Here is an 11,660-nt window from a genome sequence, read left to right on the forward strand (position 1 = left end):
TATTGTGACTTGCATCCTGAGAGCCTAGGAAGTCAGTGTGAGCTGGGGAGTGCTGCCCTGTTGCCTGCAGCTTCCAGCTGTCCTCCACCCTGAGTACACAAGTGGCTCCAGTGTCCCCCTCTGGCCTCTCCTTGTAGGATGTTGCCTTGTCTCACTGCCCACCCTTGGGCAAGGGACCCCTTGCCACCCAGGTAGGCAGCCACAGTGTTTCTCCTCGCTCCATTCCCTGGGATGTGGATGGATGCATTTTCAATCTCTCCCTGTAGGCCTCTCGTTTTCACCCACTTGGCTCTTCTGGTGTAAGAAATTTGGGGTTTCCCCTGCTGCTCCTGCTTCCCTGAACGGTAGAATGCACAGAGAAAGAGCAACCAGGCATGGCTCAGCACAGCAGCCCCCTCCAAACCGCATCCAGCCTGTGGCTACCACTCTCCTGAGAGCTGCAGTCTGGTTTTAGCTTGTTAAAGGTTTTATGGAGAAAAGTGTTGCTGCAGTTACAGAGCTGCAGAGGCAGAAAAACCACAAAGCTCACAAGGGCACCCTACATCCTTTAGAAGAGCAGCAAGACATGGTAGAACACCACCCCTATGTGGTGATGGACGGTGTCCTGGTTTTCACTGGGACAGAGTTAATTTTCTTCCTAGCAGCCAGTGCAATGCTATGTGTTGAATTTAGTATGAGAATAATGCTGATAACATACCAATGCTCTACTTCTTTCTGAGCAGTACTTTCTTTAAATCAAGGACTTTTCACTTCCCTATGCTCTGCCAGTGAGGAGCTACACAAGAAGCTGGGAAGGAGCACACCCAGTAGAGCTGATCCGAACTAGTCAAAGGGATATTGGGACATGTCACAGGACATCATCCTCAGTATATAAACTGGTGGTTACCTGGAAGGAGCCAATCACTCCTCAGGGACAGGCCGGGCATCAATCAGCCAAGTGGTAAGCATTTATATTGTACATCACTTGTTTCTTTTGTGTTTTCTCCCTCGTTTTGTAGTTTCCCTTTTCATTTACAAGTATTATGTTATCCTTATATTTCAATTTATTTAAATTATTAAACTGTTATTTTCTCAACCCATGCTTTTGCCTTTTTTTCCTGATTCTCCTTCCCATCCCACTACTAGAGGTGTGAGTGAGCAGGTACCCGGCACTTAGTTCCCAAATGGGGTTAAACCACAGCTTGAGCCTGGGTGTGTTGCAGGGGCAGGTAAGGAGGATAGGAGACTGTGTAACAGGTGATCTAGTCTGGTTTTATCTTTTTATTGACTAGACTATTGCAGCTGCTGTTACTCTTTGACCTGCAGGAAACTCTTGCCATCATTTAGCAGTAGTTTTGAACAACACTGAGCTTAAAATTGCTGCTAACAGGCTTGCAGGGCTGGAGAATTTAATTCCTGATTCTGTCTGAATCCTGTAATTACTTGGATGAGAGAAACAATATGTGTGAGGGGAAGCTCAAAGTAATTAACAAACTGTTTGGGCCAACTGGCTGGCTGAGCTGGTGAAAGGCTCTGCCTAAGGCAGTGTCGGTGGGGGCCATTTCTTTGTTGACATGGAACTGGTCTTTGTTTTGCTCTTTGCACAGGAGGAATCATATTTGTTGATAAAACAAAGGATTTACTGGCCAGGCTGCCAAGGTCAGACGTCACTGGAAACAAACTGGCCTAAACTATCTCCTTCAGAGGACATATACACAGCCCACTGTGTGCTGCAAGCTAAACAACCTGAGTTTTCCATCCTCTAGCAGCCCTTAAAGCTGGTCCTGGCATAGCACCTCTAGCAGAGAAGACAGCAAAGCTCTCCCGCCCCCTCCTTGCAGATATTCACTAAGAGCCAGAGTAGCTGGAAATTAACTCGGAGTTCAGCAGGCAGGCGCAAACATCTTGGGGAAAGCAGCAGCTGTGTTAGGGCTTGATGCAAGTGTAAAGCCAACAGAAACGAATGGAAAACCTCCACCAGCCTGGAATCAGGTGCCTTGGACAAGACTGTGAGGAAAGAGGCACTGTGCCTGACCCTTGGGGGAACCTTGGCATTGGGTTAAAAACATGCACGGGGAAGACAAGTGGGCTTAGCTGAGCACTGCTCCCCTTACGAAGGCAGTGACTGCCATGTCCTCTTAAAATAGAAACAAGGAACAGTAAGAGTTGAGAAAGCTACTGTCAAATGCACAGGCTTGGGTAGGAGAGAGCAAATGCTTGACAGATCAGAGGAGGATTTAATTCAAACACCAAAAGGGAAAACAAACTGCATCCTTACTGGAGAGAGGAAACATTTTCCCAGCTGAAAGAACAGCTGCTGCTGAGGAATTACCCACTGCTTCAGCTCCCTTCAATCGGGAAAGACCAACATCACATTCAGGTAGCATAAAAATTGCTATGCAACCCCTCTTTAGCCACTACACAAATACACTGCTGGCACTGCTTCCTGCTTGCATTGCCTGTTATTAACACCACTGTGGGAATCCCTGAAGCCTTCCCCAGCAGCTGGCAAACAGGGAAGCTGAATTAAAAACCTGGCACAGAAAATATCCTTGTCCTCTGAGTCCTGTCCTGTGGTGGAAACCTTGCAAAGTGCTTGAGGAATCTCAAGCTGTCCCCAAACCCCTCTTCCTACTGTCCACCTTTTACACTGTTCTGAAGGATTCTCACACAGCACCACAAATGCCTTTAGCATTTATCTCAAAGAAACAGTTGTGGCTTTCACATAATGCACCCTAAAGTGTGCTGGCATTTTAACAGCGACTGACACTTTAGCTCTGCTTTTCCTTAGAAGGAAGCAATAAAATAACTATTTTATACAGCCCATTAATTACACAATGCAGAGTCACTGTGTTTTTTCCTGTTCTGTAGCATGGTGAGGCAAGAAAGTTGATTATTTTCAGGTATGTGACATTGTTCCTCTGCTTTTCCTGCTTGTGCAGGAAAACGGAGTCTTTACTAGAAGTGTTTACTGAGCAGGAACACTGAAACTGCAGAGGAAATTGCCCAGGCTGAAACCTGAGGAGGTCAGGAGCAACACAGCCTCTATGATCTCTGGAAAAAAATGAAATACCACTTTTTATTGATCGTTAACTGACCAACAGTCCTTTACCAGATTACATCCAAGAGACATCACCTCTAGCAGCATGCCAGCAGTGAAATCAGCCCAGCCCAAATGGGAGGCACCCACCTCAGGGGACCAGTATCACCTTGTGCTATGGCCCAGGATCCAGGGCGACAGGAGGAGGTGGGAGCAGTGATGCCAGCCAGCAGCACTGCAGTTGCAGCAGCACTTGGATCACCACTCCCCTGGCTCCTTCAAAGGTCATAAATCGTTACTGCAGAGGTGCAGAAAAAAAATTACCTGGCTGCTCATATGCCAGGGAGGTGAAATGGAAGAAAAGCAAAGTAGATTTAAGTGACTGAAGGAAACAGAAGCTGTAGCAAAAACAAACAAACAAAAAACAAACAAACAAAAATCCCAAAGCAGCTTGTACATGGTTATTAAGCACTTACAAAGTTCTCATGCAGCTTAGATAAGCAAGCTGGAATTAAACAGTACAGTAGTCATCAGTGCTGGTGCTGTACTCTGCCTGCAAGCACAGGAGGAGGCTGGGAGCACTCAGAAGCCTGGTTGTCAGGAAACAGGTGTATGTGAGGAGGAGGAAGAGGCTGGAAAGGCTGAAGGCTGCTTAGACAGAAGCCCACAACCAGCACACTTAGTCCAAAGGTCAGGGTAATTGAAGTCAAAAGGCTGCCTTCTGGCAGGGCTCACCTGTGGGAGCACATTTAATTATTCACAACAGGGAGAGGGAGGCGCTCAGGCTCCACAGACTGGGGAGGGGTGAGAAATGCACACGGGGAGCGAGCACAGCTCAGGTTCCTTGTGTGCAATGAGCAGCTGTTCATCTGTGTGTGAGAGGTGAGTCCTCCCTCTGGCCCCCTGCATCCAGCAGCACACAAAGGGGGTCCTACAGGCAGTACTGAAAGCCCCATGGAAGGAATCCTCTTTGTTTTTCAGCACATTAACTTTTAGTAGGGATCAAGTCATAACCTGCACTTTCCCAACCCATCATTAGAAACTGTGCTGCTGATACTCCCAGCTCACCTCTCTGGACAGACAGATTTGTGAGAATCAAGTTTTATTCTCCTGGCTAGACAGCAGTGACTGAATAAAGTTCTCTACTGCAGACATACAAAAGGAGATCCATAAAATACTTCTCCCTATTTTCTATTATGAAATTATGATGGGAACCCATGGATTTGTGGAGGAGTTGTACCTGTCCCAGCAACACAAGGACAGAGGAAGAAAGAAACAGGTTTCACAGACAAGGCAGAGGCATTCTCAGCTTTAAATGAACCCACCCAGGGCAGGTATGTACCATCATCTTGCAGGGAGCAGCTGTCCTCTGCTCTGGGCTATCAGATGTGAGGCAAAGACAAAAACATTCCTCCTCATAACTCAGCAGCAGCAGCTCTGCACGTCAGCTCTTGGCTGATAAACACAGGCTCCTAATTCCAGCCACATTCCCTGTTTTGAGAATAAGCAGCCGTGCTCCTCAACGCCCTTTAAAACTACTGCTGCTCATGAGAAGGGGGAGAAGGAGGGAAGAGTTACAACATTTTCCATCTCCTAAAACCACCAAAACAGAAGAAACCCCCAGGTTGTACTGAGCAGGCAATTGACCTGCCCTCAGCTCTCCCAGGCAAGGAATGCACAACATGGATGTGTCCAGAGGCAGAGGTACAGCCACCCTTTTACTTCAGGCTCCGATGAGCTTCTTGAGGAAAGCCTCCAGTTGATCCTCGTCCTTTATGCCCACAAATTTATCCACAACGTCTCCGTTCTTCATCGCCAGCACAGTTGGCACTGCCGACACCTGGGGCAAGAGAAACAGGAAGACAGGTGAGCAGAGCCTGCAGGAAGCCATCTGCACCTGGTCTCCCAATGGAAGTCTAAGTGGCTACAGGGAAGCTGAGCATGCACTGCTCTAGGGTAAGATGTCCCCTTGCAAAACAGGCCAGCTGAGCTCCATGTTTCCCCTCGCTGTACTGACGTACACCACTCTACTCAAAATAAGGCTGATCTTTTTGAGTTTAATTAAGATGAAATTTTTAAAGACAAAACCACAGCTAATACAAAACCCATCTCCAGTACAAATGCTTCTTCTCCTTCCCTTTTGTCCTATCATAAATGAACACATCTAGGACACATCTCAGATATAATGACCTTTGGACATTTTATGGCCAGGGTAGCATCAGACTGGACTTGTTCTCTTCTCGAGACAGGATTGGAGCTCTAATCCTACCTGCCCCACCATTGCACAGGCAGACTTCCTGCTCCATCATATTATGGCAATGACAATCCCCTCCAAGCCTTCTTCCTTTCCCACTTCTGTTTTCAGTGGTTTATCTGGTCACAAACCAGTGGTCATTCACTGCAGATCCCTGATGATTAAGTAAGAAGTGAAAAAGTCCCTCTGACCAGAGCTAGCAGGCAGCTGTGCTGCTCTAGGCACTGCTTTTTTAGCTCAGAACAAAGTTTTCTGGGAATTATCCAAGAGAACAGTGTTTGAAATGACAACACTCCCCAGGGACTTGCTGGTTAACTGGTGACAGCAGAGACCCCAGGGACATGACTGAAAGAAGGAACAACCAGAGCCACAGCCATGGAAGATCTGATCACATTTCTGACCCCACAGCTTTGATGCCCTTATCTTTGCAAAGTCTCCCCCCTAAAACACATTCTGTCCTTATCTTGCCCGCTGACTGTCCTCCAGCCTGCGGGGCCTTCCCATGTGCACTGCCAGCCCTGCTGCCAACAAAGATCTGCAAATCCCTCTGGAAACTCATCAGAGCGCTGGCTTTTCTCCCACTGGAGCCTGAGATGAAAGGAACATTTTGTCTTCCCTTCTCACCCGGTCCCAGCCGGGCAGTCCAGCATGGCTCCCTACAGTGTCCTCTGGGGCTTGTGCAGTCTCATCTGAAGGGACGGGAGCGCCGGGGCTGCTCAATGCACAATCTTCAGCACCTCCTAGTGAATGCAGGGAGCAGATCCAGAGAACCTGGGCCCCAGCACCAGTGATGGTGCCAACACATTCCTCAGCGATTTTAGGAGAGAAAGGATGCATTACATTCATCTGCTCCCTCCCTGAGAAGGGCAAACCTCCACTGAGCCTCCCTCTGGTTTGCACAGTGGGTTAATACTGAACGAGTTGCTCCAGTCCCACCCAAAAAAAAACAAGAGCTGGCCCCTATTAGGGCCAGAGTGAGGAACAGGCAACTCTTGGAAGCGCTATGAAGAAGCGGCCAACACCATGTTGCCAGGCCCTGCAGGCTGACCAGTGCACCCTCAAGCTTCACATGGTCTCAATCCCTCTCTCTCCCTATTCATGCTGGTGAGCAAATCCCAAGAAAGAGTGGAAGGTCTGGGACTGGTGCTGCAGAGCCAAATGAGAAGCGGGGACACAGAACTTTCCTCTGCTCAGAAAACACAATGTTTTTGTCAGCTTCCTTCCTGCCAGCTGCAGCAAGGGCAGCCTGTTAATGGAACACATACTTTGTTTTGCTGGTTGAGAAGCAAATGTAATGGGAATTTCTAGAATGCAAAGTTAAGGGCATTTTTTCTTTTTTTTCCCCTGTCTTTTTTTGGGTCCCATCTGCACTGAACCTAAACAAACTTTCCTCCTCTCTGAAGAGCATTTCTACAGAAAAAATCAGTCTGCTTTTGATTAGTGTTGACCACATAAATAAAAAAATAAACAAACATGGCCATCCTGGTAACACCTGTATCAAGGGAATTCTCTCCCATCTGAAACTTTTATACAAATTCAGATGCCACACAACAGAGCAGGGGGAAGGATTTTGCCCAGGCCTCTCAATGAGGAGGTAACAGGATGGAGTCCCATTGACGAATGACCATGTCAGTACCCAGCAGCTCTCCTGCGCTGCCCACCCACAGTGGCCAGAGAAGGGGCTGCCCTTTCCCAGTCATCACACACAGGCAATTGGCTAAGGCAAGAGATGAATCTAATGAATTTTAAGAGACTGCAGATAAACAGAATTATTTCTTCTCCCTTTCTGCTCTTGAGAAGAGAGGTCAGGAGCTGGCTGGAGCAGTGGAGAAAGGCCACAACCAGAGATGAAAGGTGTTAGATAAAACAAGGAGTCCCCAGAGAAAGCACTTTTGTGCTGGGCATAACAGGACAGGGACGGGCACTGAGGACATTGCTAGTTGCAGGAAATGCATTTGTGCTTTGTGCTAAGCTGGGATGGCTGAGAGCCAAGGGCAGAGGGCCACTTGTATAAAGGAATGCACCAGCATTCCTCAGCTCTTCCAGGGGGTCTCCCCCTCCCGCTGCCACCCCTGGCGCCAAGGAGGCTGCTGAAGAGGACATTATGCAAGCAGGCAGCAAGCTGGGGGCTGAGTGTATCCGTGGACAGGGAATAAACACAGATGGAGGGAGACTTCCTTGCAGCTAGCAAAGGAGTTATGGGGGTGGCATGGACACTGAAAACCCCCAAACAAAGACCTCCTTATCGTGCAGACATCTGATCCCCAATGGAATGTCTTTAAAACAAATGTTTTCTGATCCCCTCTAAACACCACCTGTGGTTTATTCTGATCTTTCGCAAACACTGTTTGGTCTCTCTTTGATCTCGACTTGGTGCCTTCCCATCAGCCCTGACATTTCTCCTTACATGGAAACTTCCAGAAGATGAAGCAAAACCAAGCACGTGCTCAGCACACAAACCAAACTTCTACCTTGGAAAGGATGCTCCAAACTATGGAGATCCGAGCAGAGAATTTTGTCTAGGGATGGTATTTTAGCCACAGGGATAATGGCCAAGACAAGACACACACATATCACTCCAAAAGTGAAGGAGGGCCTCTCACAAAACAAAAACTTCATCACGTTTGTATATAAGGTTCCAGAATGAACTGCTGACCTTTCCCTGCAGCCTCAGTCCTACCTGCAAACAAACACACACAGTAGGCAGTGCTCCCTCAGCACCCATGGGGAAAGGACATGCAGCACATCCTCAAACCTGCAAAACTTGGAACTTTCAGCCTCAGACTTTTCTCTGCATGCACACAGCCTGCTTGTTGTTTTCCACTCATCTGAGATTATCCTCTTGTAATCCCAGCTAATTCTATCTACTGGAAGGCTTGGAACAATACGCGAGTTGAGCTAATAATCTCTATTCTCTTCTCCTCAACGTGGTTGCTACCAGAGCTTTGCCTGCATCTATTAGGATTTACACATTGTTAGATCATCACTAAAACCACCTCATCCTCTTCAGCTTCTCACCAGCACCCTCTGAGCTACGCAGCCTTTTGGGCTTGCAGCCACCAGCCCTGCTCAGGAGCCAGCAGCCATCTTCCTTGGCCTGGGATGTATCTGCCAGCACACCTCCACCCTGGAGAGCACTGGAGGCTCTCATGCTGAGCTTGTGGGAGCTGCAAGTCATGACTGTGGCCACCACTGTGTGGGCACACCATCACTGCACAGGCAGAAAGGTCTCCCTGGGGAAAGAGTGTGAGGGAGCAAGCTTTTCCACTTCCGTCTCCTTCTGGCTTGGCAGGGTGTGGGAATGGCACACAGCATCTTCTAGAGGCTCAACAAAATGACAGCTTGCTCAGGACATGATTCACACTTTTCAGGGCAGCTTGAGGACCTTGCTGTGCTAGTTGTCACCCTGGGAGCAGGACTTCATTTGCAGAGGGGAAGCAGCTCCATCTGCATTATACCCAAGTGAAAATGAGACATCTTTTTCCCTGTAAAACACAACAGCAGGTGCCCCAACTCCATGGGCAGAGTGGTTGTTTACAAGGAGAGATAACAGAGGCAAGCACGGCCTTCAGAGGGGCTTTTGTGTTTCTTAAATTACCTAAATCACTATCAGAGGAGACAAATAATTGAATCATATAGACTAAAGCCATGGCCTTCTCCAGTCATTCCGCTCCTTCCCGGGAGAAAGGCAGCACAGAGAACACACCCAGCAGTAATGTCACACACTAGTGTAGGCACCAAGGCTTTCTCCTTTCAAGAGCAGGACATGTGCTCCCGCTGTTTACGTGTTCTTTCTACCTGTCCAAACAAAACTCACTGCGTCTCCTTGTGCTGCAACTTAAGGATGGGGACGTTATGACCCAGCTAGAGATCCTGAACAAGGAAGGGAAAGAGAGGGTAGGCTGGTTGCACAAAGAACCATGTTCAGTAGCACAGCCCCAGAGCAGGTTTTGTAACTTCCCATTCTTGCCCTGCACCTGAGCAGCCCCAACTGGCAGCAAAATGCTGTGTGTTCTGGAGGCCAGCGAAGTGTTTACACTGACAGACACCTGCAAGGCCTAGAGGAGACCTCCCTGCAGAAATAGAGGTGGGGATGCTGGGCATGACCAGCAGAGCTGGAGCAGAGCCAAGCAGCAAAATCCACCTACTGAGAAGTGACCCAATGGATCAGGAACCAGTAGGCTCTGGGCTTCCCCTCCCCTCCAATGCTGCTGCTGTGCAGCCAACAGGTCTCCCCAGGGAGGCACCTTTGCACTGCCAGCTAAGGAAAAGTCTCTGCTCTTCCACCTCCTACCTCGTACTCAATAGCAAGGTCTGTGTGATCATCGATGTCCACCTTGGCCATCAGCACCTTCCCCTCCAGCTTGGCCACCAGCTTCTCTAACCTGGGGCCTAGGATCTTGCAGGGACCACACCACCTGATGGAGCAAGAAGAGAAAGAAGACATTAGAAGAAGCAGGTACAGCCATGGAAGGCATGCTGGTACACCAGTGCCTTTACCACAATTGCTGTTCCACTCAAGCGCCAGCCTGGAAATACAATTCCTGAACCCCCATAGAAAAACACTTCTCTCACAAAGGAGCAGTCAAAGGTTAAGGAAGCTCTGTATCTGGTTTCAGGCTTCAATTAATTGTCCTCTCCTCCCTGGATGATACCAACTAATGCTCACTTTGGTCTGTCAGTTGGTTTATTTAGAGCAGAAGTATTTTGGCTGTTTTGTGTTCTGTTTGCCCCAACTCAGCTATAACAGGCTCACGTAACAGTACTGGAGGACTATGAAAATACATGAAAAACCCAAGGATAACCAGTATTGTTAATAGAGCAGATAGCAACATTTTTGCTGGCAGGTGGATGATGGCATTTTTATTGATAACAATTGCTATCCTTGGTATCACATGGCTGTTATTAACACATAACGGCATTTGCTATGAAGAGCTTCAAAACCACACAGCTTTAAGAAACATGGAATGATACAACATAACAATGGTGAGGCATAGCAAGTGCAGAGCTCTCAGTGGCTGTTAACAAACTTTAATGTTTCTAAGAGGACGTTTCATCCACGAAGCCAAATAGGGCAGATATCAGAGCTTTTTCCTGACACATCTTCTGTAGGATGATGCAACACGGGGGCTGGAGTGACATCTGAGCACCTGGAAGGTGCATCTATGCCACCCTGGGGAATGCTTTCCTGGCACTCCTGTTTGACACTGCTGCAGGGTGTGGCTGTGAGGGGAATCTTCATGGATCGAGCCTGACGGGCAGAAGCATCTTTCAACACCAGACGCTGGATTTACTGGAAGCCCTCAGGCATGTTCCTCCGTGGTGTGCCCGGAGTGCCACCACATCAGGAAAGTCACAGGGGCACACCTGCACGGGTGATGGCGGAGAGGGGAGCAAGTGCCATGGGTGGAACTTACTGCGCATGGAAGTCCACCACAACGGGCTTGGGGCTGTTCACCACCCGGTCCTGGAAGTCGCTGCCGTCCTGCACGTTGAAAGTGCTCCTGCGGCCAGCTGAGGTGCTCAAGGCCCTGCCGTGGGATGCCAGGGGCCCCCGCGCAGGGAGGGAGAGCAGCCGCTGGAGCGCCAGCCTCTGGGCCATCTGTGGGGAGAGTAGTTGGTGGGGTGGGCGCACCCCATGGCTGGCCCAACTGCAGCAGTGCCCTGCTCCGAGTCCCCTCGGCAGGACAGCCCCCAGGCCAGGAGGTGTCCAGGAGAGAAACTTATGGGATATGACACAGGAGTGCTTCCTGCCCCTGTGCCCAGCCCCCGCTCCCCTCCGCGGCTCCAGCCGCACAGCCATGGGGCCCGCAGCTGGACCTCGCCCCCTCCTCGTTTACAGGAGACAGCTCTAGGCACAGGGTCCTCGTTTCCCTCAGCCCTGCAGAGCTGCCCTCATCGCCTGTTCCTCCCCACCCACAGGGCAGACAGGCCGCAGCATTCCCACTGCTCCGACACCGCGATGCTCCTTCTTCAGCTGATGTCCCGACAAGTGGCACAGGGCCCCCAGCCCCCAACCCTGTGGGGGAGAACAGCCCCAGACACCGGCAACCCGGTGCTCCCCGACTCCGAGGGCAGGAGGGCACAGCCGGGAGAGCCCCGCTCCACCCGCCGGGCCTGCATCCCGTCCGCACCTTCCCGGGCGCGGAGGTGACCCGCACACAACGAACTTCCGCCCGCCGCCCCGCCCGCCCGCGCTGATTGGCCACCACCGACGGAAGGCTGCTACAAACAGCCCGGCCGCCCTCCCAGCCGATTGGCAGCCGCCGGAAGGGCCGGGCACCTCTGATTGGCTGCTGTGCTTGTCCTTTAGGCCCTTTCGCTCAGCCCCTGGAGGGGGCTGGGAAATGTCACGTGGGGCAAACCCTGGCTGCTGATTGGCGGCGG

At 50.1% G+C, this 11,660-nt stretch overlaps 1 protein-coding gene across 2 annotated transcripts; it reads right to left on the minus strand.

Annotated features, from left to right (window-relative positions):
- Positions 1-3,032: 3,032 nt before the first annotated feature.
- On the minus strand, positions 3,033-11,530 carry TXN2 (thioredoxin 2). 2 transcript variants are annotated; one of them, XM_063395804.1, is made up of 4 exons: positions 11,408-11,530; positions 10,691-10,875; positions 9,568-9,691; positions 3,033-4,859 (listed from the first exon to the last, which is right to left on the minus strand). In XM_063395804.1, the coding sequence occupies exons 2-4, from the start codon at positions 10,873-10,875 to the stop codon at positions 4,743-4,745; spliced, it is 426 nt and encodes a 141-aa protein (XP_063251874.1). In that variant the 5' UTR covers positions 11,408-11,530; the 3' UTR covers positions 3,033-4,742. The 2 variants fall into 2 exon arrangements, with proteins under 2 accessions (XP_063251874.1, XP_063251873.1); XM_063395803.1 differs by lacking the exon at positions 11,408-11,530 and adding an exon at positions 11,194-11,401.
- Positions 11,531-11,660: the final 130 nt, after the last annotated feature.

The sequence above is a fragment of the Prinia subflava genome, chromosome 4, assembly GCF_021018805.1.
Source record: "Prinia subflava isolate CZ2003 ecotype Zambia chromosome 4, Cam_Psub_1.2, whole genome shotgun sequence".
Taxonomy (NCBI): domain Eukaryota; kingdom Metazoa; phylum Chordata; class Aves; order Passeriformes; family Cisticolidae; genus Prinia; species Prinia subflava.